This window comes from Bos taurus, chromosome 5 (assembly GCF_002263795.3).
Source record: "Bos taurus isolate L1 Dominette 01449 registration number 42190680 breed Hereford chromosome 5, ARS-UCD2.0, whole genome shotgun sequence".
In the NCBI taxonomy this organism is placed as follows: Eukaryota; Metazoa; Chordata; class Mammalia; order Artiodactyla; family Bovidae; genus Bos; species Bos taurus.
The window spans coordinates 116,879,630-116,906,526 of NC_037332.1; the positions used below are offsets into that span (position 1 = coordinate 116,879,630).

At 64.4% G+C, this 26,897-nt stretch overlaps 1 protein-coding gene across 4 annotated transcripts in view; it reads left to right on the plus strand.

The window, feature by feature from the left end:
- GRAMD4 (GRAM domain containing 4) overlaps window positions 1–24,780 on the plus strand; it is a 66,239-nt gene extending 41,459 nt beyond the window's left edge. For all 4 annotated transcript variants that reach the window (NM_001102263.2, XM_059886669.1, XM_005207531.5 and 1 more), the window contains exons 4-19: window positions 7,321–7,441; window positions 10,780–10,841; window positions 12,431–12,563; window positions 12,957–12,982; window positions 13,514–13,605; window positions 14,129–14,220; window positions 15,388–15,436; window positions 16,577–16,648; window positions 16,938–16,981; window positions 17,053–17,162; window positions 19,048–19,202; window positions 20,749–20,893; window positions 21,489–21,582; window positions 22,221–22,305; window positions 22,601–22,669; window positions 22,796–24,780. In NM_001102263.2, coding sequence (NP_001095733.2) covers window positions 7,321–7,441; window positions 10,780–10,841; window positions 12,431–12,563; window positions 12,957–12,982; window positions 13,514–13,605; window positions 14,129–14,220; window positions 15,388–15,436; window positions 16,577–16,648; window positions 16,938–16,981; window positions 17,053–17,162; window positions 19,048–19,202; window positions 20,749–20,893; window positions 21,489–21,582; window positions 22,221–22,305; window positions 22,601–22,669; window positions 22,796–22,900 — 1,454 coding nt within the window. In that variant the 3' untranslated portion in view covers window positions 22,901–24,780. The remainder of the gene's footprint in view (window positions 1–7,320; window positions 7,442–10,779; window positions 10,842–12,430; window positions 12,564–12,956; window positions 12,983–13,513; window positions 13,606–14,128; window positions 14,221–15,387; window positions 15,437–16,576; window positions 16,649–16,937; window positions 16,982–17,052; window positions 17,163–19,047; window positions 19,203–20,748; window positions 20,894–21,488; window positions 21,583–22,220; window positions 22,306–22,600; window positions 22,670–22,795) is intronic.
- The last annotated feature ends 2,117 nt before the right edge of the window (window positions 24,781–26,897 follow it).

Here is a 26,897-nt window from a genome sequence, read left to right on the forward strand (position 1 = left end):
TCCTTTTCCTCCCAGGCCCTGCTTGGCCTCCTTGGCCCGAGAGAGTTGTGTCTGTGTGGAGTCTGGTGGGCAGAATCCCAGTGCCCACGTCCTCATCACCAGACCCTGTGACTGTGTCACCTTTTGTGACAGAAGGGACGTTGCAGACGTGATTGAGTGAAGGGTCTGTGATGGGATATGGGCCTGGAGTATCCAGGTGGACTCGGGCGTCACGAGCGTCCTCAGGAGAGGGAGGCGGGGGGTCAGAGAAAGAGGAGGAGACGTGATGATGGAGTCAGAGGTTGGGGTGGTATCCCCGATGGCGGGGGTCACAAGCCAAGGAATGTGGGTGCCTCTGGAAGCCGGAAGAGGCTGGGACATGGGTTCTCCCCCGGAGCCTCCAGAGAGGCCAGCCCTGCCCTCGCCTCACCTCAAGCCCCTTGAGCGCCGTTTCAGACTCTGACCGCAGAGCTGTCAGGATACACCCTGCCATGGCGTCGGTGGTGACTCCTTTCAGCAGCAGTAGGAAGTCAGCATGGGGCTCTTTGAGGGGCTCCTCCTGCTGACCCTGTACGTGGCGTCGAACCTCCACCCCCACCTACAGGAGATCCTCATGGCCCCCTGACTGATGGAGCCGGAACGTGTGGGGAGCCCATTGCTGTAGCCAGGAATGTCCGGGGCCTGTGGGCAGAAGGCCAGACTGCCTTGGAACAAGCCACGAGCTGGGCCTGGGGTTGGAGGGTGTCCCGGGGCCCAAGGAGAGACCCGGGACAGAAGCCAGCAGCCCCCGAGGACACGGGCCTGTTGGGAGGCCAGGAGAGGGGAGACCGCCTCCTGAGTGACCAGCCCGGCACTTCCCGCCTGGTGAGGAGCAGCCGCCCGTTTCTTCTCCGTCTGAGTGCAGGAGGAGGAAATTTCTGGGGATTTGCGTTGCCTTTGTCCTGTGCAAGGAGCCAGCAGGGTTCTGCGCTGCAGTTGATGTAAATATGTTGTGGGAGGCAGCAGGCCCGCAGTGTCCACCGTCGTGGGGTCTAATCATCATTCCAGGCTTAGAGGTCACGCAGCCTTGCGGGAGGCCTGTGCTCGGAGGAAGGACTTGAGGGAGAGGAATGATCAGGATGTCGATGGGGCATATTCATTCGTCTTTGTGCCCCCAGGAGAGGAGGCTCCCAGAAAAGGCGGGAAGGCTTCTCCTGGCTTTGCGGTCAGCGGGGATGAGTAGGTTCGCCAGGCTGTGTCCAGAGGTCCCTGTCTGCAGGGCCATTGTCTCCGCACTGGCTTGGGGGGGTGGTGGCTTTGAGGAGAGAGGTGGGCAGGGCTCCTAGAAGGGAGGAGCCGTCGGTTCCGGCTCTGCAGGGTACGCCCCCGGGAATGGGGGTCAGCTTGAGGGGGTGGTGCTGTGGGAAGGCAGAGAGGGCCGAGGGGGCTCTGTCAGGAGCCCAGGGTGAGGTGTCACAGCCCGAGGCCCCCGGCCTCCAGGACTCGGGACGTGAGCATGTCTGCACACTTGCAGCCACACGCAGAGCACCCCCAGGGCTCGGAACAGGAGCTGAGTGACCACACGTGCTCACGTCGGCCCGGGTGCCCTGGCTGACGGTCCTGCGTGCTGGGCCCTAGCTGCTTTTGACCTCTCGCAGCCGAGGGGCAGGGGACGGGAGTTCAGGCGCATTGAGGAAAACGTGGTTTCCTGCTGAAGGCGCCACGGGCAGAGGAGGTATCCGGAGCTTGAACACCGAGGTCCATGGAGGCGACTGGGGTGCGTGTGGGTACTGGGGGCCAGAGGAGCAGATGGGAGAGCACCCAGCACCCCGCCCGTGGCCCCAGGAGCAAGGCTGCGATGGCGTGGGGCCCCACCTGTTTCCCCCGTGGAGCTCCCTGGCCTGCCCTTGAAAGGTGGTTGGCAGGGCTGTGGGAGCCCCCCCCCGCGAGCCAAGCCTGAGGCTGCTCCCCCTGGGGACGCACTCTTATCCCTGCAAGGAGATGGCGGCCAGGAGCTGGGGAGGGGCAGGTGTCTGAGGGGTTCCCGGGAAGCTTCACCCGCCCCTCTCCCGGTGAGCCTGTACTGAGTACCTGTGGGACCAGGTACTCACACCTTGGCCGGGGCAGGGGGTGCCTCAGAGGTGGGTCCCATGGGAGGCTGAGCAGAGCTCTAGGCGCTCAGGAGGGCAGGCTGTCTCCACGTGGCGCCAGGGCCGCGGCTCTCCCACTGCCAGTCCTCCCGGAAGAGGCCTGCGTGCGTCGGGCAGGAGGCCCACTGGGAGTTGTTTCTGGGGGCCCTGGGGTTCAAGCTGGATCTAGAAAAGGGAGAGGAACCAGAGATCAAATTGCCAACATCCGCTGGATCACAGGAAAAGCAAGAGAATTCCAGGAAAACATCTACTTCTGCTTCACTGACTACACTGAAGGCTTTGACTGTGTGGATCACAACAAACTGTGGAAAATTCTTAGAGATGGGAATACCAGACCGCCTGACCTGCCTCTTGAGATCAAGAAGCAACAGTTAGAACTGGACATGGAACAACGGGCTGGTTCCAAATTGGGAAAGGAGTACATCAAGACTGTATATTGTCACCCTGCTTATTTAACTTATATACAGAGTACATCATGAGAAATGCTGGGCTGGATGAAGCACAAGCTGGAATCAAGCCTGCTGGGAGAAATATCAATAACCTCAGATATGCAGATGACATCACCCTTACGGCAGAAAATGAAGAGGAAGTAAAGAGCCTCTTGTTGAAGGTGAAAGAGGAAAGTGGAAAAGGTGGCTTAAAGCTTAACATTCAGAAAACTAAGATCATGGCATCTGGTCCCATCACTTCCTGGCAAATAGATGGGGAAACAATGGAAACAGTGGCAGACTTTATTTTTATTCCAAAATCACTACAGATGGTGAGTGCCGCCATGAAATTAAAAGACGCTTATTCCTTGGGAGAAAAACTGACCAATCTAGACAGCATATTAAAAAGCAGAGACATCATTCTGCTGACAAAGGTCCATCTAGTCAAGGCTATGGTTTTTCCAGTGGTCATGTGTGGACATGAGACTTGGACCATAAAGAAAGCTGAGCACCAAAGATTTGATGCTTTTGAACTGTGGTGTTGTAGGAGACTCTTGAGAGTCCCTTGGACTGCAAGGAAATCAAACCTGTTCATTCTAAAGGAGATCAGTCCTGGGTGCTCATCGGAAGGACTGATGCTGAAGCTGAAACTCCAATATTTTGGCCACCTGATGAGTTGAGCTGACTCATTGGAAAAGATCCTGATGCTGGGAGAGGTTGAGGGCAGGAGGAAAAGGGGACGACAGAGGATGAGATGGCTGGATGGCATCGCTGACTCGATGGACATGAGTTTGAGTAAACTGTGGGAGTTGGTGGTGGACAGGGAGGCCTGGTGTGCTGCAGTCCATGGGGTTGCAGAGTTGGACGTGACTGAGCGACTGGACTGGAGCCAGTTCACATGTGCCTGGGGCACCAGCGGATGCCCACTCCAGGCAGGGTGCGGGTGCTGCGTCACGGCAGCGTCCCCACTTTGACAGAGGCTCCAGGTGTGTGACACGTGCATAGCGAGTGTTTGGTGATGGAGTTATACATGAGGCAGTGGCCTCTTGGCACAACCAGGCTTGGTGTGGGGCAGAGTGGGGGGTTCCTGTGGAGGCTAGGGCTCCTGGGTGGATCACGTGTCAGGGCTTTGGACCCCCAGTCACCTGAGTGCCCCCGCCACCTCCCAGCGGGCGCCCTGTGGGCACGTCCATCATGGGTGGGAATCTGAGCACCCTCAAGTCCTCATAGCCGGGGTCCCCAGCGTCCCCAGTAGGAGGCGGGGGTGGCTGAGGCCTGGGGGTGGGGTGGGGCCCCCATGCCTGGTGTGCAGGATGCTGGTGGTCCCCCCGGGTGGCGGCTGGCCGCTCACTCCTGGCGCTGTTCGTGAGTTCCCACCATGGCCGCCCGCACCGCTGGTGTCCTCTCTGCCCGGTTCTCGCCAGCCTGGTACGCACATCCATGAGGCCATGGTCCTTGGGGAGCTTGGAGTGTGGTGCAAGGGCCGTCCTGCTTCCCAGCGGGCCTGAAGAGGCCTCTGGGGAAGCCGGGGGCAGCAGGAGCGGGCGGGCCATCTCCCTGGGTGGTGGGCGTGGAGTCCTCCCGGCCCCTCGTCTGGAGGGTCTTCTCGAGGAGTCTTGGTGGGAGGGGCCCGCGGGGCACTGAGGACTGCTGAGCCCCGTGTGCCCAGAGCAGGGCAGTCCCAGCAGGAGAGGCAGGGAGGCCCCCTGGACTCTACCCAGCAAATGGGTCCCAGCCCTCAGCAAAGCTGGACGTTTTTCCCTGGCTACTGGCAAAATCTAGCAAGTCATGAGCTCCCCCCCGTGGGAGGTGGGCCGGCGCCTCGCCTTCCTGCCCACTGTGGGCGCCCCTGAAGGGGCAGGGTCTCCCGTGGCTCGGGCTGGACTGGGGCGCAGGCCGCCGTGCAGACACAGCTGCGCTACCAGTCCGTCCAGGTGGGGGGCCCAGGGCTGTCATGTCGACCGTGCCCTGAATTTCAGGGTCTCGTGTCCCCGGGTCTGATGAGGCGGCCAGGACAGGAGAGGAGCCCCGTCCTTTCCAGAAAGAAGGTTCCAGGTCTCATTAGACCAGGAGCGAGGGCAACAGAGGTCGCCCTGCTGCCCCGGCGCTGCTGAGACCTCAGGGCTGTCCTGGCCGCCCCTGGGCTCCAGTCCTCACCCCTGACTCTGGGGAACTAGTCAGTCGTACTCCGAGGTCTCAGGAATGCCTTTTGGAACGTGTCCACGCGTGGCTTTTCCTGTGGAGTTTCCCTTGCAGCTGCTCAGCTCCATGGTTGGGGTGGCCTGTGACCCACCATCCAGACCGCAGCCGCCGCTCACCACACACAGGGCTGACTTCAGGACAGAGGCGGCGCTGAGATGACCCTCAGCTGGGCCCTGGAGCCCAGTGCTGCCCGTTTACCAGCCTTGGTGCCCCCAGCATTCCCGTGGCCCTGACCCCGGGCTGACGTGTTGTTGGCTCGGCCATCTGCCCACCTCCCGGCCCAGGGCGTGTTGTTCTTCTGTCACAGTTGTCGGAGTTCTCGTTACTCTGTCCGGGGGGCTGCTTCTGTGTTTTCTTGGCAGCTGTTGAAAAGGTCCCGTGGACACGGCCGGTGGGGGTTGGGGGCCAATGCCCGGGTTCCCCTGCTGCCTGGCTGGCGGCCGGAGCTCGCGGGGCCTGGAGGAGGCAGCACCCTCAGGGTCAGGGGGCCTTGTCGCCCCCTCTGCTGCCGAGGTACACCCTGCAGGGCTGTTGGGAGTCAGGGCCTCACTTGTGCGGGCGCGCACCCCGGGAAGGCTGCACCCGGCGGCCGGCTTGCGGCGCGCTGTCCTGGCCGCGAGCCCCGGTTCATTCCTTGTCCTGGACCGAGCGTTTGCACCTCTGTCGTTTGTACGTGGAAGCCCTCAGCCCCAGGGGGAGGGGGGAGGTGGGCCCCTGGGAGGCGGCTCGGGTTAGCTGAGATCACAAGGGTGGGGCCTCGGACGGAGTTAGTGCCCTGCTGGCAGAGGAAGAGGCGCCAGAGCTCACTGAGTGCCCTGTCAGGAGGGCAGCTGTCTGCAGGCCAGAAGGGAGGTTCCCCCCAGGAGTCGAGTCTGCCAGCCCCAGACCCTGATGTTCAGCCTCCAGGGCTGCGAGAAGCAAGCGTCCGCTGTCTAGGCCGCCCACTCTGTGGTTTTTCGTTAGAGCCGCCCGAGCCCACGAGGACACACCTGTCTCCACCCCGCCGTCTCGGAACGGGAGGCGCATCTGCTGGAGCTCTAGCTCGTGTTCCCCGCACCGGGGGGTGTGGCGGGTGGAGGCCAGGCAGCCGCAGGGGCCACTGTGGGGCCGCCGTCTCTGGGCCTGGGCGTTGTCGTGGGGTGTCCAGCTCATGCAGGTGCCGAGCGATCCGCCCGTGTGCGTGTGTGCCCACGCGTGTGTGCACTCCCTGTCGCCACCATGACGGCTTTTGACAAACGGGGGCTTCAGACGGCGTATTGATTCTCTTAAAGTTCAGAGGCCCGAAGTCTGGAGTGAGTGTCATGGCCAAAGTCAGGGCGTGGGTGGGCAGGACAGTGCTCCTGCGGGGGCCCCTGGGGCCCTGTGTCCCGGCAGCGCTCCTGCGGGGGCCCGGGGCCCCTGCGTCCCGGTGGCGCTCCTGCGGGGGCCCAGGGGTCCCTGCATCCTGGTGGCGCTCCTGCGGGGGCCCGGGGGTCCCTGTGTCCCGGTGGTGCTCCTGCGGGGGCCCAGGGGTCCCTGTATCCTGGACGCGCTCATGCAGGGGCCCTGGGTCCCTGCGTCCCAGCAGCGCTTCTGCAGGGGCTTGGGGGACCCTGTGTCCTGGCAGCGCTCCTGCAGGGGTCCAGGGGCCCTTGTGTCCTGGACAGTGCTCCTGCGGAGGCCCAGGGGTCCCTGTATCCTGGACGCGCTCATGCAGGGGCCCGGGGATCCCTGCGTCCCGGCGGCGCTCCTGCGGGGGCCCAGGGGTCCCTGTATCCTGGACAGCGCTCCTGCGGGGGCCCGGGGGTCCCTGCGTCCCGGCGGCGCTCCTGCAGGGGCCTGGGGGTCCCTGTATCCTGGACAGCGCTCCTGCGGGGGCCCGGGGGCCCTGCGTCTTCGAGTCCTCAGCTGATCGCGCTGCCCCTGCTCCCGGGCCTGTGGGCCCCCTCCTTCCTCTGACCCCCGCCTCCTCCCGAGCTCGCTCCGTGGCGACGTTGGTCCCACCCCGTAGTGGGGCTGTGCTCACTCACCCCGAGGCCTCGCTGCCTCGGCCTCCCCCATGCTGCCTCCCGGGACCCCTGGCCCTCGGTGCGTCCGTCCGTCTGTCCGTCCCTGATGCAGGCACTCCTTCTTGGTGCGGGTTTTCTCGAGCACCAGCTCGTTCTCTTGCCGTCTCTCATCTGCCTGCTGTCGGGCCTCAGGTGGTCAGCAGCCAGCGGAAGGCTCTCTGCCCCTCGCAGGGGCTTTGCTCAGTGGCCAAGAGCTCCCAGCACGGCTCGCACTGCAGTGTGTCTGTGGGTGACCAGGCACCACCAGCATCCCTTCCTCGGGGGGTCCTGCCCCTGGAGAGGGTTCGGTGAAGGGCCTTTCTGTGCGTCTGTCTTGAATTGGTTTATTTAAGTAAAGAGACCCTCAGCGTGCGTTGACCGAGAGCTCACCTGGACCGTAAGAGGAGCCCCGGTTGATACGCTCGTGCAGGTGTGGGGTGACCCCCAGGATGGAGCGGGGCAGCAGCCGCTGTCTGTGTCTGAGCGCTCCCTTGGCACGTCTGTGTGTGGGCGGAACAGGCCACGTGATGCTTACCTGGCTGCTCTCCCTCACAGAGGAGGAGCTCCGGAAGCTGCGAGAGGAAACGAACGCGGAGATGCTGCGGCAGGAGCTGGACCGTGAGCGGCAGCGGAGGATGGAGCTAGAGCAGAAGGTCCAGGAAGTGCTGAAGGCCAGGTGAGGAGGCGGTGGGGCCGCGAGGACCACCCCCAGGGAGGAGGTGTAGAGGGCAGGTGAGGACCACCGCCAGGGCAGGAGGTGGGGAGGGCAGGTGAGGATGACCCCCAGGGCCGGAGGCAGGGACAGCCGTGTGAGGACCACCCCCAGGGCAGGAGGCGGGGAGGGGAGGTTGTCTGTGTTGGGGGCGGGAGGCGGGAGGGCCGGGCATCTATGTTGCGGGGCTGGGCGGAGCCAGGTAACGCTGCCCCTTGGCGGTCAGGGTCCCCAAGCCAAGGCCCTGCCCAGATGCTGGCGGCCAGCCCCCAGTGCGCTGTGGCCTCTGCTGTCCCCGTCTCCCCCTCCAGGTGGGGTCTCAGCCCTCCCGGGAGGCCTGTGGGCCCCCTGCCCCGGCCTCTGTTCTCACGGAGCACTTGTGGCGAGTCGCCCTCCCTACTCCGGGGCTGTGTGTACTGCTGCCCCAGGCAGGGGTCCTCAGTGAGGCCCCTGCTGAGTGGTGGTGCCCCTCCAAGGCCTCCTCAAGGATGCCGCAAGGGCCTGGGGCGGGCAGAGCCGGCGGGCCCGGCCCCGAAGTCCTGGGTTGTGTCCTGCCTGTGCCTGTGGCGAGCCGTGGTCTTAGGAAGGCAGCTGCCCTCCTGTGCCCTGGGGCCTTCGTTTGGAAAGGGGTGCGGGTGTTCCTTTTCTGCACTGAGGGGAGGGAGAGGAGTCACAGCTGAGCCCTGGGGCCCCGGAGGAGCAGGGCTGCAGAGCAGCTCACGGAGCCCCCTGGTTCCCTGCGTCCCCCGGTCTCGGCTGCCCATTGCTCCCAGGACCTGCGGCCCTGCCACCCTGCCTTGGTGCTTTCCCACGCTCCCCCGCCGCCGCCCGCTGCCCCTGTTGCCCCCTTGGACACCTCCCTACAGGCATCACTGCCTGTGGCGACACCCCGCGCCCGCCGTGACCTCCGGGCCAGCCTGCCGTGGACCGTCTCCTCCTCCCACAGTCTCCTCCGTCGCGGGGCGGCCAGGTGCCCTGCCCCAGCTTCGGGAGGGGTGATGTGGGCTCCCACACGTCTGCCCCGCGAGCTCGGCCCCTACCTGTTGGTCTCAGTGGGTGACTTTGTGGGGTCAGTATCATCGGACGGAGACCCCGGACCCGCCTGCGGCCACCCAGAACCCGAGCCCAGCTGCGGCTTGGCGCTGAGTGTCTCTGCACCCGCGCGTACCCAGCTGAATGCCTGGGCCCGGCCTTGCCCGGGAGCCCGCCATCAGCGCTTCCTGGGTGCACCCCCATGTCTGGGACCCCTAGCCGGTTCAAAGACCATCCTGGCAAAGGCCCAGGCCCCTGCCTGGGAACAGAGGGAGCCAGGGTGGGAATGGAGTCCCTGCGTGCCCTGGCCCCACTCTGTTCCCAGTAAAGCCCTGTTTGTCAGGAGCCCTGGGCATGGAAGGTCTTCTGGGCAGCCTGGCCACTGGGAGGGGTGGGCATAGAGGCCTCGCTCCCTCTTCCTTGACCGCGGCTCCCTTCTCTGGGCCCGCCTCTGTCTGCTGGCTCCCTGTCCGTGCCTTCACGAGGCTGCATCTGTGGCCCCTGCTTGCCCTGCCCTCTGGTCCAGCCGGTCCACTGTGGGTCCCGCTCTGGCACCACGCGGCCATGACGGCTTGCGGTTACGGACCTGCAGACCGGGTCGGTTCCCAGAGATGCTGGACTGGGGTTGTTCCCGAGTCCAGGCTTGTCCTGCTCACTGCACGACAGGCCAGTAATTGAGAGACAGGTTGTTGGGGCAGAAGTAATGACTTTATCCTGAAGCCACATCCTTTTAGTGATTAACTTGTGACCAAACACACAAGGTTCTTCCCTGTTGTAAGATCACACTGTGCAGGGGAGACTCCTGGTGGCCAGTGCAGGGGCCCAGGTTCGATCTCGGGTCAGGGAACGAGAGCCCAACTGCTGCAGCTAGAGCTTGCATGTCTCAATGAAGACCCGGTGCAGCCAAGCAGATAAAGTAAATGTTAAAAACAGCTCGGTCGTGGGAACAGAGCAGGACGCAGAGCGTGTGCACCTGCTGAGGGTCTCTGTGCCCCACGGTCTGTCCTGGGGGAGCCCCCGCCCCCGCTCCCACCGAGGTCTGCCTGGGGTGCCAGTTTCCCCACGTCCTGGGCTCTCTGCTGGACTGTGAAGCTGCAGAGTCAGAAGCCCGCCGCAGGGCGAGAGGGGCAGGTGGGCTGCCTGAGGGACAGGGCACTGCCTGAGAGGTGGGGGCCCAACCGTCGGGGCCTGCGGCTGAAAGTCAGGTCTGTGGTCGGGAGCCGGCAGGTAGACGGGAGCCCCGGGGAGGCGCCAAGGCCGGGGACTGCTGTGGTCAGGTGCGGCAAGATAGACCGCGAGGGCAGGGAGCTCAGCACGGACCCAGCTGGGACCTGGGCGCAGCCTGCCGGCCAGGGGTCACCCAGCCTGTGGCCTTGCATGGTGCTTGTAGTGTGTGTGTTGCTAAGTACCTTTTCACTGGGCCCAGGAATCAGTATGAAAGTGAAAGTCACTCAGTCTGACTCTTGGCGACCCCATGGACTGTACAGTCCATGGAATTCTCTAGGCCAGAATCCTGGAGTGGGTAGCTCTTTTCTTGTCCAGGGGATCTTCCTGACCCAGGGATAGAACCCAGGTCTCCTGCATTGCGGGCGGGTTCTTTATCAGCTGAGTCACAAGGGAAGCCCAGGAATACTGGAGTGGGTAGTCTGTCCCTTCTCCAGTGGATCTTCCCCACCTAGGAATCGAACCAAGGTATCCTGCATCGCAGGCGGATTCTTTACCAACTGAGCTATCAGGGAAGACTCAGTACTTGCTATAAGAGTTGTTTATTCCGAGCTTAGTTAGTTAAGTCACTCAGTCGTGTCCAACTCTTTGCGACCCCATGGACTGTAGACCACCAGGCTCCTCTGTCCATGGGATTCTCCAGGCAAGAATACTGGAGTGGGTTGCCGTTTCCTTCTCCAGGGGATCTTCCCGACCCAGGGAACGAACCCAGGTCTCCTGCATTGTGGGCAGACGCTTTAACCTCTGAGCCACCAGGGAAGCCCTTATTCCAAGCTTAACAGTAAATAAACAAATGAGTCAAAGTTAATAGGAAAGAAAGAGTTCTATGTTTGCACACTGTGTGCCCGTCATGGATGTAGCTCTGTGCTTGCCCCGCTGCCCTCAGCCCGCGTCTGAGTGGGGCAGTCAGGACCCCAGAAGGAGCCGGGCGGACAGGACTGGGCACCGGCGTGTTGGGTGTGGCTTTGCTGAGCCTGGACTCAGGCCGTGTCTTGAACTAACAGAGATCTTGCTTTTCCTCCCCCGCCATCCCCACCCCCTTTAAGAGCCGAGGAGGCGCCAGCTCAGCAGCCCCCGAAAGGACAGGCCCAGGTCAATAACGGAGCAGGTAGGCCTGGGGGTGGTGCTTACCCGCAGGACCCCCTCCCGTCGGGGTCCCTGATTGCCCACTGGGGGGTCTCTGTACCAGGTGCGAGTCGTCCCATCGGAACTGGACTTATTTTTGCACAGACACAGGGCGGCCGCTCTGCCTGCCCCGCCCTCCTCCCCATGTGGTCACTCTGGCCGCGTGGCCCTGGCCGGGCCCCCTTCCCGGAGGCTGGGCGCTGGGGGCAGCTATGGGCGGCGGGCTGCAGCCCCCGCCCCGGGTCAGGACACAGAACCTTCCAGTGCCGTTTCTTCCCGCCCGGGGCTCGCGTTCCTCGTCCCCATCCCCACTGGGCCCTTTCTGGAGCTGTCACTAAGAGGATGGTGTGGGAGGGAACTGGGCTTCCGCCTGGCTCTGGAGGGGCCTGGTCCGCAGCGGTCCCTGGCCTGCGTGGCCTCGGACCCAGGACCCTCGCAGGCTGACTGTTGATGGGAAGCCGTGCCCGGGCTCAGAGAGCCACCCCGGAGGGACCCTCAGTTGAGCGCTGTGCGGGGTAAAGATGCGGAGACTGCCATCCGAGAGGGGAAGCCTCTCAGGTGACCTCCGGGTGGGGGCTGAGTTCGGGGGCCAGAGTGGGTCCCGGCCCCCCTCCTGCTCTGTGCAGGGGCCCTGTGCCTGCCTTTCAGAGAGGGAGCTGCCCCTCCCCAGGGCCCCGGTGCTGGACGTGGCGCCAGGCTGGCTGGGTGTCCCGTGGGTCATAGTCTCCTTGGGTCCTCACGGTTCATGACCAGAGGCCCAGGTTCCAGGCCAGGAGCGCAGGAGACCCCCTCCCTACAAGACCCTCGCAGTGCGTGGCGGTTGATGGGCCTCCCGCACAGGTGCACGGGGGCGGGGTCTTTCCACGGCCCCCCGCCCCCACAGCCCACCCTTAAGCCAAGGTCCACGCTGATGGCCGTGGTCTGGTGGCCCCTGCACTGTCCTCGGGTCGGCCCCAGGCCCAGGTCCCTTCGAGCTGACACGTGGCCGCCTGTGCGCCCTTCGTCCGCCTCTGACTGTGGGGGGATGGCGCCCCCTGCAGGCCACTCCACGTCCCGCCCCCGAAGGGACAGACTCATCCCTGGGATTTGGGCTGGTTTTCTGGTGGGGTGGCTTTCCAAAGGCAGAGACTACTTCACTTCCTGGGCTGCACCCCCTGCACCAGAGCACCACCCCCGACACCCGCCCTCACTGGCTGGACCTCAGGCTCGGGGTGGCTGGGGGCGAGTGCCCACCTGGCCCCTTCCCAGACAAATCAGTGTGGCCAGTACAGGTTGGGGGTAGGTCAGCACAGGCCCCTCAGTGGGCTGAGCGCCTGCCTGGACGCACCTGCCCTGGGGACAGCCTCCGACAAGCTGGGGGTCGGCGTTCGGAACGCGGGGGACCCCCAGTGTCCGCGTGGCTGGCTGGAGTGCACCGTGAGTGGATGCGGTCCGGGCGGTCTTCAGGACACGGAGCCCCTCCTGGTTCTGCCCTGGACGTGCCCCCAGCAGCCCCACCGGGAGCACCCCCCACCGAGCCCCCCGCCCCAGTTCTCTCTGAGCCCCTCACTGAGACTTGCCGCCGTCCTGCAGAACGACGGAGCCAGGGGCTGTGCCCCCGGGTCCAGAAGTGGTTCTATGAGAAGTTCGGGGAGTACGTGGAGGACTTCCGGTTCCAGCCCGAGGAGAGCACCGTGGAGACCGAGGAGCCCCTCAGTGCCCGGAGGTGGGGCCCTGGCGGAGGTCGGGGTGGTGGGGTACAGCGGGACCACCCAGGGGCCCCCGGGACCCGGCTCACGGCCATGCAGGAGGGAAGGTCCTCCCTGGGGCGCCCGCGCAGCTGTGTTCCCCACCCCCCGTGGCCATACTCGGGCTTTGTGACAGGCCCCACGTGGGGACGGTGGGCCCCGGGGACCACACGAGGTCCAGCAGGCCAGGCCTGGCTGAGGCTGGGGTGGGGGGTGCCGGGGCGGGAGACGGGGCCCGCCCCACCCCCTGAGCGCCTCCCGGGGGCCTGGCCTGCGGCTCCTGCATCCCAGGGTCTCCCCCAGTGCCCGTGGAGCGCCGCAGGGCCGGGGCCTGGGTGCTGGTGCTCACCCTTCCCCTCCATCCCTCTCAGGCTGACCGAGAACATGAGGAGGCTCAGTAAGTACCCAGCGTGGACTTAGTAAGTACCTGCTCTGTCTGTGCTGCGTGCGTGCACTGTTGGGGCTGGGCTGCGTGTGGGGCGGGGCCACCCCAGCACTGGGCTGGGCTTCCTTCCACAAGAACAGTTTTCAAGACTTCCCCGCCCTCTTCCTCAGGCCATGGGAGGTATGTCCCAGGCCCATGTCGTCTGTCTGTCTGCCCCTGGCCCAGGGCCTGAAGCAGAGTTTCCCTCCAGGCCTGGGACCCCCAGCGAAACATGGTGCTTCCCCCAGATGCTTGTCAGGGCCTGCGGTGTGGGGGCAAAACCCCATCCACACGTGGCCGGGGCAGAGCACAGGGACACTACAGAGCAGCCCGGGGCCAGGCCACCAGGGCCGTGACGGCTACAGTTCGCCCGGCTCCTTTTGGTGCCCCCTATCCCTCCCTGTCCCCCCATCCCCTGCCTAGCTGGTGCAGCAGCCGGACCACCAGGTGTGTCTGAGGGCTGGGTGAGTGCTGGCCTGACCGTGTGGTCTGATTTGTCCCCAGAGCGCGGTGCCAAGCCCGTCACCAGCTTTGTGAAGAACCTCTCTGCCTTATCCGACTGGTATTCCGTCTACACGTCTGCCATTGCCTTCACCGTGAGTGCTCCCTGTGGGATGGGGGTGTGTACTCCCCATGGAGTAGGGGATGTGCTCCCGGCAGGGTGGGGACTGTGCTCCCTGTGGAGTTGGGGGGTGTGCTCCCTGAGGGGTTTGGGGTTGTGCTCCCTGATGGGTGGGAACTGTGCTCCCCACAGGGTGGGATGTGTACTCTCCGAGGGGTGCAGGGTGTGCTCCCTGAGGGGTGGGGGTTGTGCCCCCTGGGGGTAGGGTAGCTGCCCTCCCCTTGGGGTTGGGGGGCATGCACCCCACCCCAAGGTTTCCCAGAGGGACCCAGCCTGCTGTGCCAGGCAACTCTGTGGGATCGTCAGGACTAGAGAGTTGCTGTTGGGTGTGGCCTCGGGCTGGCACGTGGGCTCCCTGTGCCCAGAAACGCCCCCACGGCAGTGTTCTTGGGGAGGGAGGGGTCTCGGGCTGAACCCGTGGCCGGCTTTCCAGGCGGGTTCCGGGAGGAGCCTGGCCGGTCACCTGGCTGCCCCGTCTGTCCCTCCCACGCCCGCAGGTGTACATGAACGCCGTGTGGCACGGCTGGGCCATCCCCATGTTCTTGTTCCTCGCGATCCTGAGGTTGTCCCTCAATTACCTCATAGCCAGGTAGGTGTGCTTGAGTGTCTCGTGTGCACGGCTGCCCCAGCTCCCGTCTCGCGTGTGCAGCCGGCCCTGTGTCGCACGCTGGTGTTTTGGGAGCTTGTTCTAGCTTTCCTGGTGACTCAGATAGAAAAGAATCTATCTCGAACATGGGAGACCCGGGTTGGATCTCTGGGTCAGGAAGATCCCCTGGAGGAGGGCGTGACAACCCACTCCAGTGTTCTTGCCTGGAGAATCCCACGGATGGAGGAGCCTGGCGGGCCACAGTCCATGGGGTCACAAAGAGTCGGACACGACTGAGTGGCTCACTCACACGCACTCTCTGCAGTCCCTGGACTCCTGGAGGAGGGTTTGCTGGCAGACCAAACCCCAGCAGCTCTTGGCTGTGGGCGGCCAGTGGGCGCCAGCTTTGGGGTGACTCTGGTCCCTCCTCTGATCGCACCGCTTTTAGGCAGGAAAGTACCCCCCAAGCAGTGACATCCGAAGTGCGGGGGTTGGCGGAGCTGCAGAGGCGCCGGGACTCAGCGACCCTCGAGCCCAGGGCCTGCCCACCTTCTGAGCGCCCCCTTTCCTCTCGAGGCTGGGGTGGGGGGCTGCGTGGGAAGCCGGCCTTCCCGGGTCTGTGTGGCCCCGAGGTCTCCCCAGAGAGTGAATGAAACCCGGTTTCACGTCAGGCCTGAGAGTAGGCCCTGCCTCCCGTGCTTTTTCTCAGCCGTTCAGGAGTTCACTTACACACCAGTGTTTCTGGGTGCTTCTCTGCTGGCCCAAGTGGCTTCACTGGAAAGTGTTTCCTGGGGAAAAGCAAACCTTTAAGTGCTTACGGAAGGGTTCTCTGTGCCCAGACTGGCGTGGGTCCTGAAGCCCTTGCCGCTGTCGCCCGGCTTATTCTGGGAGGCCCCTCCCCTCTGGGTGCTCGTACACGTGTCCCCCGCCCAGGAGGGCTCCCAGGGCGGGGTTGGTGGGGGTGGCCCGGGTCGTTTGCTCTTGAGCCCAGGAGGGGCCTGGTGGGTCTGGGCAGATGGCCGGTGTTTCGGAGGCTCCTGTCCCCACGGCCAGCATTTCAGGGGACGCCTCCTGGCTGGGAGCACAGGGCTGGTGATGTGACGTCGTCCCTGGGTGCCCACCGCCTGCAGACGATGCTCTGGTAAGGGTGTGTGGTCTTCCGTCCGCCAGGGGCTGGAGGATACAGTGGAGCATCGTGCCCGAAGTGTCTGAAGTGGTGGTAAGTCCCGGGAGGGGCTCCGTCACGGGGTCAGGCTGTGCAGAGGGTGTGGGTCCCCTGAGGCCCCCAGGGTTGCCTGCGTGGGCACTGGTAGGGAGCCCTGCCCAGCGGGCAGTGGTCAGAGAGGGGATGGCCGGCCACCCCCACCTGAGGCCCTCCCCGGCTGATGCCCCGAGCGCCCCTCACTGGCCTGGGCTTGGCCGCATGGGAAGCAGGTTGCCCTAGCCTACCCTGCCCTGCCTCAGCGGGGACGTGTCTTAGAGGGGAGGCAGTGAGGGGGGCCCCAGGAGCTGCTCCCCACCCCCGTCCCTAGGAGGGAGGTGGGTGATGCATGGGCTGGAGTAGTAGACGTGCAGAGCGGGGTCAGCAGAGCTCCCTGTGGCCCATCGCTTGCTCTTGTAAATAAAGTTTCATTGATTTCTGTCACACCCACTCATTTACGCCGTGACTCTTCTGGGGCTGCAGCAGCCGTGACAGACGTCAGGTCTGCAGACACGCGCGCTTGCCCCCTGGCGTTCTGCAGACGGTTTGCCCACCTGCTCCGCAGGGGACCCTGGCCCGAGGGGCAGAACCGTCGGGCATGGGCTGGGGGAAAGCCACGGTGCCTCGACGGGCATCGTGGGGGGTTTGAGCAGCCCCTGGGGGCTGAGCACGGACCAGGGCAGGGTACAGGACACGGTGGGTCTGCAGGGCCCCTTAGGTGGGTCGGGTGGGGGGCGGGTTGGGGGAGGTGGGCCTGCGCCCTTTGGCCCTGGCACCCGGAAGTCCTTGGGAGGTTCTTGCTGAGTGAACTCACGCCAGCTGGACATGGCCAGGCCTTCCCGCTGGGGCCTTGTGCCTGTGCCTGTGAAGTCGGGGCTGGCCGGGGCCTCTGTGATCACAGGTGCCCCTCTGAAGGCAGCCTGTTTGGGCAGCAGTCAGGTGGGGGGCTGCCTGCTGTCTCTCAGGCTCCACGGAGTCATCAGCGGGAACGGCTGCCCATGCTGCCCCCTCAGGCTGGGCCCCCCAGGGACGCCCATCCCTCTGTTGGGGCGGCAGAGACCCCGGTCCCCGGGCTGGGAGGCCTCGTGCTGTTTAACGTCGGTAATTTCTCTGAACTGTTAAATTTCAGTGGAAATTCTCTTTCTCCTTTGACTGAAGGAGCCTCCGAAGGAAGAGCTGACCGTGTCTGAGAAGTTCCAGCTCGTGCTGGATGTCGCCCAGAAAGCCCAGGTACCTGCTGCTGGCCTCGGGGGTGGGGGGCCCCCGGAACTCCAGCGTCCCAGTGGGAGGAGCCCCTCCTGACCGGCGCCCGGGGCGAGCTCCCGGGAGGGCGTGGAGCCTGGTCGCTCGTCTTGAGCAAGGTGTTCCCTGTCACCGGGCTTGGGCCTGGGCATGGCTGGGCAGGAGCACGGGGCCCCGCGGCTCCTCTGGCCGTGGTCTCTGGGCACCTCTGGGCGTCTCCAGCGTCGCCGTGCAGCCCTGGGGTCTCTGTCGTGACCGCAGTTCCATTTTCACACAGAACCTCTTTGGTAAGATGGCAGACATCCTGGAAAAGATCAAGAAGTAAGTCGTGCGCCCGGGGCCCGCCCTGCCGGGGTCCTCCCACGCACTCTGAGCCTGCCCTCTCCCTCCAGCCTGTTCATGTGGGTCCAGCCCGAGACCACCCAGAAGCTGTACGTGGCGCTGTGGGCCGCCTTCCTCGCCTCCTGCTTCTTCCCATTCCGCCTGGTGGGGCTGGCCCTGGGTAAGGAGCTGCTGGTGCCCGGCCCTCTGACCTGTGCGGGAGCCAGGGCCCTGTTCCCCAGGACGTGCCCCCCACCCCCCTGACCCCCACCTGTGCCCCCAGGACGCGCCCCTCCCAACCCCCACCTGTGCCCCCAGGATGCAGCCCCCGACCCCCACCTGTGCCCCCAGGACACAGCCCCCCGACCCCCACCTGTGCCCCAGGACGCATCCCCACCCCCTGACCCCTACCTGCACCCCCAGGATGTGCCCCCCCAACCCCCACCTGCTCCCCAGGACGCACCTCCCCACCCCCTGACCCCCACCTGCGCCCCCAGGATGCGCCCCCAGGATGCACCCCCCCAACCCCCCGGCTGCAGCCCTCGGGCGGGCAGCTCGTGCCCTCGCCTCCCTCCACCCCTCCCCCAGTGGCTTGTCATCCAAACCTTTGCATTTGGGAGACACGGAGTCCGTCCACCCTAGAGAGATGAGATTTTGGTTTCTCGAATCCAGCCCGTCCACTGCTGGCTTGGTGGGCGGGGCTGGTGGACCCCAGGCCCGTGGGACTTGGGTGTCTGCCATGGTTCTCTGTGAGCGCTCCTGGGCTCCTGGGGTTGGGGGGGACAGGTCAAAGGGTACAGGGGTGTGATGGGGGCAGGCAAGACTCGGGGTGGGATCCGGCGTTGGGGCGGGGCTGTGGACAGGCAGCCTCAGGTCCTGTGTCGGGTGTAGGGACTCGAGCTGGGGCTGGAGGGGGCACAATGATGAGGTGTGTTTTGAGCACGTCAGGGACGTCCCTGGGCTGGGGTGAAGTGAGTCTGGGGTGTGCTCAGGTCCAGGTGGGTTTGCAAAGCATCGCTGTCAGGGTTTGTGAGGGTGGGCTGGGGTGGGGCAGGGGTCAGTTTTGCCCTGAGTGGCCGGGTGGGCTGTTCAGTACCTCCAGGGAGGTGGGAGGGGCAGTGTGGGGAGCATTAGCGTTTAGTCCTGAGTGGCGAGGTGTGCAGTGTGCAGGACTGGCCCCTGCCCGCATTTCAAACCGCCTGGTCGTAGGTTGAGTTCCCAAGAGAACAAGGCTGGGCTTGGAGTCGAGGGTGGTGGGGAGGGAGATGGAGGGAACTGGGTGGTGGCCTGGCAGGGCCACAGGGGTACCCAGAGAGGCCCCTCGGAGGCTGGGAAGGGGCTTGGTGGGGAAGGCGGAGGCCTGTGGAGCCTGGCTTGCTGGGCTGAGCTGGGTGTGGAGCTGTGGGCTGGGGGTTCTGATGGTTGGGGTCGTCCCTGAAGTTTGTGGGGGATGCAGATGCCGACATCCCCCGGTGTGAGGGTCGTAGCAGGACAGGGAGGGGGGCACAGGCGTGGAGAGACTGCCCCAGGGCCGAGGTCGGGGTCCTGAAGTGACCCGGCCCCTGGCCTGGCCCAGCCCACCCGCTTAGCTCAGGCCCCACCCCCACCCCGGGAAGTCACACCCCCTCCCCAGGCACGACCCCCAGGCCTGGCTGCGGGCTGGGCTCTCCTGGCCCAGGCATCCCCTGCCTGGAGCTGGCTCTGGGCCCATCCTTGGCGCATGAATGGGGGCGGGCAGGCTGGGGAGGGGTCCCCCAAAGTCCTGCTCACGTCCCCTCAGGGGACGGTGACTCATGGTTCTGTTTGGTTGGCTCCTTTTAGGGACAGTTTATCGTATGGCCTGAGTCACCTCTGGGCTTGAGATAACGGCACCCAGAAAGGCTTCCCTCTCAGCTGGGGTCCCTGCCCCGCCCTGCGTGTCCCCCTCCCAGGACCACCGTCCCGCACTTGGGTCCCGGGAGGCCCTCCAGGGAGCACTGGGCCCCCAGGCAGGGCAGGGACTGCATGCTGGCCACTCGGGTGGGGCTGCAGGGTCTTGGTGAGCCGGGACCTCATTTGTCCCCCAGGCCTCTACGCCGGAATCAAGTTTTTCCTCATCGATTTTATCTTCAAACGCTGCCCGAGGCTGCGAGCCAAGTACGATACTCCCTACATCATCTGGAAGAGCCTCCCCACGGACCCCCAGCTCAAGGAACGCTCCAGCACCGCCGTGTCGCGCAGGGTAGGCCACGTGCCGCTGGGGAGGCCTGCCCGCCTGCCCCGCTGTGCCTCGCACCCGCTCCTGGGGAGACTCTGATCTCGTGGGGCCCTGGAAACGAAACAGCTGTGCGGGCAAATTCCCCGTGACCAGCTCCACTGTCCCAAAGGTCCAGGGTGACTATCCCAGAGCCGGACAGCCCTGGGCAGGGGACGGCTGTTGGGGGAGGTCCCCACCCACCTGAAGGACCCCTGCCCATCCAGACTGGCTGGGGAGCAGGCCCTGCCCAGCCAGGTGGCCCCCCAGGCCCCAGGCAGGAGGGTTCAGGATGCTGGAAGCTGGAGTCCCGGGAGGGCCTGGTTCCCGATCCCTGGCTTGGAGGCTCGGAGGCTCGTGCAGCAAGGCTGAGACGGCACATTCAGTGCTCACAGGCTGGTGGAAGGCTGTGTGGGCGTCGGGTACTGTGTCCGGAGCCAGGACGCGGAGGGCACGCTGGCCTTGCTGCTCTTCTTGGGGTCCCAGACTAGTGGGGAGATTCTGGGCTCGGTAGGACTCCCATGGAGGTGTAGGAGGGCTTCCTGGAGGAGGTGACGTTGGATTTCACCTTGTGTCTGAGTGTCCAGTGATGCCTTGATGCCTCTGTCTGTGGGAGGGAAGCTCTGGGTCAAGCGTGGGCCGGGCTTCCTGGCTTCTGGGACCGCGAGGCTCGCTGGGGGCCTGAACTCACAGGCCAGGTGTGCAGCACACAGCTCGCTGAACCCGTGGGTGGGCTCTGGTCACACAGACCCAAGTGGACGCAAGGGGTGAGGCCCACCTTAAGCAGGCTCCCTAAGCGTCTTAACCAGAGAGCCGGGAGGCGGGCTTCCCGGGGTGGAGGGTGACCCTGCTGGGCGTCCCACGCGGCTCCCTCAGTAGGTGGTCGTGCCCGCGTGTCGTGCGGCCCCTGCCCCTTCAGCTGTCTTGGTCCCGTGCACGTTGTCCCTTCCGGCTGCTGTCGGGACGCGACAAGGAGCGGTGACCCGGGGACGCCCCTCCCGCCCTGGGGCCGTGCGTGGCCGTGGCTGACTGTCTGATGGTCTCGGTGGCCGGGGCTTCGGTCGGCCCGGGGTGGGGGGCTGTGCGTGGCTGTGGCTGACTGTCTGATGGTCTCGGTGGCCGGGGCTTCGGCCGGCCCGGGGTGGGGGGCCGTGTGTGGCCATGGTTCACTCTGTCTGAGTAGTCGGTGGCCAGGGCCTCGGCCTGCCTGGTGTCCGCAGCGTGGCTGTGAGCTGCCCTGGGGCTGAGCGCCGGCCAGCCCCGCTCTGACCGCACGAGCCGGCTCAGCCTTGGCTCAGCGGCTGGGACGGGGCATCGTGAGAAGGGCCCCCCGCGGCCAGGCAGCTCTGCCCAGGGTAGGGGGCTCATGGGCGAGGAGGGCCGGGTCCCCTGGGGGCCCTCTGGGGGGTGTGCGCCCACGCCTGGGTGTGCCTGCCTCTCTTGTCCGTGTCTGCAGCTGGGCCCGGGGTTGGGGGGCGACCGTGTGCACCACCCCCTCGGCGGGTGGCGCTCACAGGCACCCGGGCCTCCGCAGCTGCAGACGGCCTCCTCCCGGAGCTGCGTGTCCAGCGCGCCTGCCGGCCTGAGCAGGGACGAGGACACTGGCCGCCTGCACGGTGCCAAGAAAGGCAACTTCCACGAGATCTTCAACCTGACGGAGAATGAGCGTCCCCTGGCAGGTACGTGCATGCTGAGCCTGTGACGGAGAAGGAGCGTCCCCTGGCAGGTACACGCATGCTGAGCCTGTGGGCAGGCCTGGCGGCTCGCCCGCCCCGGTGCGGGGACCCAAAGGCAGGGCCGGGCCGTGGGGGCCAAGGGAGGGCCCCTGGGTCAGAGGTCGGAGCGGCCAGGCGCATCTGCGGCGGGCGGTCTGGCAGCAGAAAGGCAAGCAGGCATGGGCAGGGCGGCTTAGATGTTGCGGCCTCTGTCGTGTGTGACCCCGGCTGGCGGAAGACCTCTGCAAAGCTTCAGCCTTGAGCTTCTCCCAAGCCCTCTTTCTGCTGACCTAGACCTTGATCCGTGTGCTCTGAGAGCCACGGCCCCAGTTTGATCTGTTTAAACCAGGCTTTGCCTTCACGCTCCTGCCCGCTCATGTGCGAGGGGCGCCCATTTCCCAGCGGCTTCAGCCCCTGCCGCCTCAGGTTCCCCCGATGGTGGAGCGCGAGCCTCGGATGTTCCCGAGAAGCCAGCGCTGATGCTCCCGACGCAAGCCCGGGGCGGGCGTCTCCGGGGGGAGCGTCTCGGCCAAGTCCTGTCCGGCTTTGTCCCCGTCAGTGTGTGAGAACGGCTGGCGGTGCTGCTTGATAAACCGGGACCGGAAGATGCCCACCGACTACATCAGGAACGGGATCCTGTACGTGACGGAGAAGTGAGTGAGCCGTGAGTGGGGTGCAGGCGGGCACGACCCCCGGGGGCGGCCGGGGTCTGAGCAGGCATCCCCCCGGTCCAGCATCTGCCCAGAACCACCCAGAGCCACTGGGCCCTGGCCCTGGAGTCCAACATGCCGTAACCGGGGTGCCCTGGTCTGCTGTGCTCGTCATGTGGCAGGAGCCCCCCTCCCCGGCCTGGGCCCTGAGGGTGGCCGGCAGGCTCCTTGTTCATCCCCCTTTGGGACGAGGCAGCCCAGCTGCCCCGTGGGGGTGGGGGCCCTGGTCTCAGCCTGGGGGGCCCCCTGACCACCTCGTCCCCCACACTCTGCCGAGGACCACACCTCCCTAACCCCCCTGCCACTGCTGGAGCTTCTGGCCAGGCGGACCCTGGGCCTCGGGTGTACACGTCTCCCGCAGGGCGCCCCGCGGGCCTCGTTGCGGGACCGTGAGTGGGGTTTGGTGGGAGCGCTGGGCTTTAGACTCAAGAAGCCATAGGACTCTGTAAAAGCGAAACCGTTTGCAGGAAGCCGGCGTGTCTCAGTCGGTGAGGGGGCCCCGTGTCGGGGCTGCGGGTCGGCTGCTGGCGTGGCCCCTGGTTCACGTGCTGGGCTCTGTCCACTCCCCTGACCCCCCATAGTTACCTGTGCTTCGAAAGCTCCAAGTCCGGCTCTTCCAAGAGGAACAAAGTCATCAAGCTGATGGACATCACAGACATCCAGAAGGTGGGTGCCACCCCCCATCTCAGGAGCGGGCGGCTGTGGGGTCGTGAAGCAGGGAGCCACCCTGGTAGCGGGGTCGGTTAGAGCGAAGCACGGGGGGCCGTGTGGACCGTCGGGCTGTGCTTCTGGGCGGCATCTGTGCAGGCACACGATCCGCCTGTGCTCTCTGGCTGGCGAGGCCCGGGCCATGGGGATCTCGCCATCCGGGGCTCCATGGAGGAGAAGGTCCTGGGGTGCGAGGAGGGTGGCCCTGACCCCAGGAGAGCCCCAAGGTGACACGCCTGCTGTCTGCTTTCAGTACAAGGTCCTCTCTGTCCTGCCGGGGTCGGGCATGGGGATCGCCGTGTCCACGCCGTCCACCCAGAAGGTAAAGGCGCTGGCCGGGCCCGGAGGTGGGCGTGGGCCGGGGGTGGGGGCTGCCCGCGTGGCCCGGTCCCACGAGTCCCTGGCCTGCATGGACTCCCGCCTGCGCCTGTTTGCTCCCTCCCGCCAGCCGCTGGTGTTCGGCGCCATGGTGCACAGAGACGAGGCGTTCGAGACCATCTTCAGCCAGTACATGAAGATCACGTCCGCGGCAGCCGCTGGCGCTGACAGCTAGTGCTGGCTCCTGGACTCCTCTGGAAGGTTTTCTTTTTCTTTTTCTCAACAGTTTGGTAGTGGAAAAAAAAAATTGGACATCCTCATGATCTTTTGCAATAACCCCCCCAGATGCGTGGTTCCCTTGTGTTGACCCTGCGTTGTGTAGACCCCTTTGTGCAGGGGTCAGGGCTCTCGAGGGCTCGTCCCGTGGACGCGGGGGCCACCGGGAAGGACGACACCACACGGGACCCGCCGCCAGGCACGGCCGGGCCCCCTCGGTCCCCGCGGGGCAGAGACCGCCCAGCCCGGGTGCCGGGCACCAGCGGCTCTTCCGCAGCAAAGCCACAGGAGCGCGCAGGGCCTCCCCGTGGAGAGGGACGTCCGCGCCGGGTGAGGGGTCCCTGCCGGCCTCCGTGAACGGGCCGGCCCTTCAAGGAGGCCCCAGCACGCGTGTTGGGAGCACGATGCCGGCCAGCCTCTCGGGGGCCGCGATCGGCCTCGGGGATGTGGAGAGGCCAAGGACGACAGCCGCTCGGGGGGCTTTGAGCTTCGGGGCTCGTGCCGGCTTCCAGGCTGCAGGGCCGGCTGGGTGAGGGGCTCATGGGCTGGAGCAGGAAGGATAGGGGTGCCCCAGGCACCCCCAGGTGGGCTGAGAGGTGCTGAGCCTGCTCGGCGTTGGCGGCAGCACAGAGCAGAGCCCGGGGGCCGGCCCGCACCCCGGTGCCCCCAGATGGAGGGGAGCGGGGTCCTCGCAGGCCTGGCGTCAGAAGCCGGCGAGGTGTCGGGACTGGCCCAAGACCTCGGGGATGGACGTGCCGAGCTGCTCAGCGCACTTCCAACAACGGGCCCGCCGGCCCTCAGCTTGTCCCGCACCCCCCGGTGTCACTGGGATCGTTGTTTTTTGAAGAAACAGAAGATTATATTTTTTACAGAGAGCAAGCTGTTTTTCTTATTTTTGTATCATTTTTCAGATGTGATTTTTACCTTTGCTCCTAATTTGCTGGTCGGGTGAGTGATGCGGTGGCCTCACTCAGGTCACATCCCCAGAGGGGTCCCCCCGCCCCATGGGGAGCCTCCCCCACCAGCTCCCGAAGCACACGCCCCGGTCTGGACCGTAAGGGCGGGGCCAGCCCGGCTCCCATTCCCCCCGGCGCTGGGATCTTTTGATTCTGCAGGTCGACCTTGAACGGACGCAGGCGGAGTCCACCCTCAGCCTGGGCTTTGGCCCCTGGTCAGCACAGGTGGAGCGAGTCTCGGGCTGGGGGAGGGTCCACAGCCAGTGGGGCCCCCCTCCGGGCGCGAGGCAGGCAGGGTGGGCCCTGGACTGGGCCCAGGGTGACTGCGGGGGCGACACCCGGGAGTGCTGCCGGACGCCCTCGCTGGGGCCACTGTGTGGTCAGCGTGTGTCCCCAAGCCTGGGGCAGGGGCCCTGCAGGGGAGCGGACTTGCTGTCTTCAGAGCCACGTGGCTTGGTTTGAGTCCCTTCCGAGGAGAAAGGGAGATGAAAACTGACCATGTGCTGGGGGCGGCCGCCGGGGGCCGCGGCGGGCCCTGCTTGGAAGCCCGGGGCCTCCGCCGGGAGGGCGCCGGCCTGGGCAGACGCCCTGTCGGCAAGAGCCCGTGTCGTTTTTACTGAATCGTGTAAATCTGGGCAGATGTTTAATTTCTGCGACTGATCACGGAACTAGAATGAATGTTAACGTTTTTATGTCTGAAGCTTGAGTCTATTTTCAATCTGTAAATGCTCCTTACCAGTAACTTTTGTTCTACAAAAGGACTGTACTGTATGAAGAACTAATTGAAAAAAAACCCTCCTGTAACTTTTTTTTTAAAAAAAAAAAAAAAACCTTGTTTAAAGAAAAAAGTCTTGTATAAATTATAAATTTTTATTTAAATAAACCTGGAACGTGTTGTGCTCACAGTGGGGGAGGGTGTGGGGTGGCTTTCCTGGCAGGGTCCCGTGGCCAGCAGTGCTGGAGGGCAGTGGGGTTTTGGCGTCAAGGCCGAGGGGCGAGGTGGGTCCCCCGGGAGTGGGCCGTGGGGGCAGGGCGGGGGGCTATGCACACGGACAGGCTGGGAATAGGGAGGCAGAGGCCGGCTTCCAGAAGAAGGAAGCCAGTGATGGGTGGTGGCCGGCGGGGAGGGGTGTCCAGGGGCTGGCACACACCCTGGAGGGGGGTGCTCAGGCCTGGCCTCCGGGGGACCGTGAGCATCTGGGGCCGGGTGCTGCTTGCAGCCCCCACCACGCTGAGGCTGAGGTGGGAAGCCGAGGGGCCCTGGGCAGAGGGGTCCTTGGTAGCGCGTGTGGTTCTGCCGGGCCACTCGCCAACACTGGACACGGATGCAGGAACCTGCCTGGCTTCTGCAGCCACTGGGGCCGTGCAGTGACCGTGCTGGGGGCCCGGCGGTGCGGGGCAGGGGGGTCTGGGGGACAGAAGGGGGAGACGGGCGCACAGAGGGAATGAAATGAACGTTCTTGTTCTTGAACTGGGGCTCTCTCCACGGGTGCTGTTTACAACATAGCGTTCGGGGAGTGGATTTTACGACTGACGGACAGGTAAATAAGCAGGCCACACGCTGACCAAAGCGGGGTGCTTATGGTGAACCAAGAACTCGGTCTGGTCCGGTTCTCCCCACGGTAACCAACTGGCAAAGCTGATTCCAAAGGTATTTGCTGAAACAGAGACTCGAGTGAGGTGTGAGGGACCCTGAGGACTGCAGGGGTGTCTGGGACCGGCAGCTGTGGTCGGTGATCCAAGGGAGGCCCTAGTGTCCGGCTCGCTGAGATCTGCCCCAAAACCACTGGGACAGGAAGCCCAGCCCCTTCTCTTGTGGACACAGCGTCCTCCACTGTCGAGGGCTGGCATCCCACCAACAAGGGCGTGAAGGAAGACAAACGTTCCAGTATCCGTGACTACAGACAGCCCCCAGGCCTGCAGATAAATGAGGCAACCTTTTTGGATATAATCCCACTCAAAAAACAACTGCATTTCTACTTAAAGGAGAGTAGCCTCACAATAACGATGTTTTTAAGAACAAACCCAAATAAAATTGAAAGATGTGGAAAAATTCTAAAGCTCTATGACGTGATGAGGACTGACGTAAAGGAAAACACATGCAATGTTAATAGACTGGAAAATGCCATTTCATGATGAAAACGTTTTAATACCCCCTAAATGAGACAAGCTGCAGAAAACGACACAGTAGGCCCACTTCATGTAAAGAGCAAAACCTGCGAAACTACGCTCTCTCAAGATAAACACATGGGGGAAGGAGAAAAACCTTTCTTCTACCCTCTTACGTTCAGTTACTGGAGTCTGCAAGTTAAATCAACAAAAGGCAAGTTAGGAGAAAAGGCATAGAGTTTTTATTTAATGCTAATATTTACGTATTTTTTTGTTCCTGGAGGCCGTTGTAGAAAAAGAGTCTGACCCAAAGAGGCGGTCAGAGTCAGGGTTTTATATGCCATTTTAATTAAGGGCAATAAATTTGTCAAGAAGTGACAAGATAAAGAAAAGGGAGCTTGGGCTTCTTGGGTGAACATACTGAGGAATTTTATTTGCGGGGAAACTAATGGACCAGAGTAAAAGTCGCTTGGTCATGTCTGCCTCTTTGCAACTCCATGGACTATACAGTCCCTGGGATTCTCCAGGTCAGAATACTGGAGTGGGGAGCCTTCCCCTTCTCCAGGGGATCTTCCCATCCCAGGGATTGAACCCAGGTCTCCTGCATTGCAGGCGGATTCTTTACCAGCTGAGCCACAAGAGAAAGGGGCTGGCAAACGGAACAGAAGGGTGGTTTTATTACTCAGGTTGGTCTGTCAGCTCAGAGCTGACTCTGTCTCCAGGGACACGGGTGGCCCCCGAGGGCAGGGGGGCTCACCCGCACATCGGGAGGGCGTGTCCCTCCAGGCAGACGTGGGAGGGGCAGGCAGCTCTGCATTCCCCTGCTGCTTCACTGTCACCTGCTCAGAACACCCTCATGCCCAAGTGGCGCACGTGGGGTGCTGTGTTCTG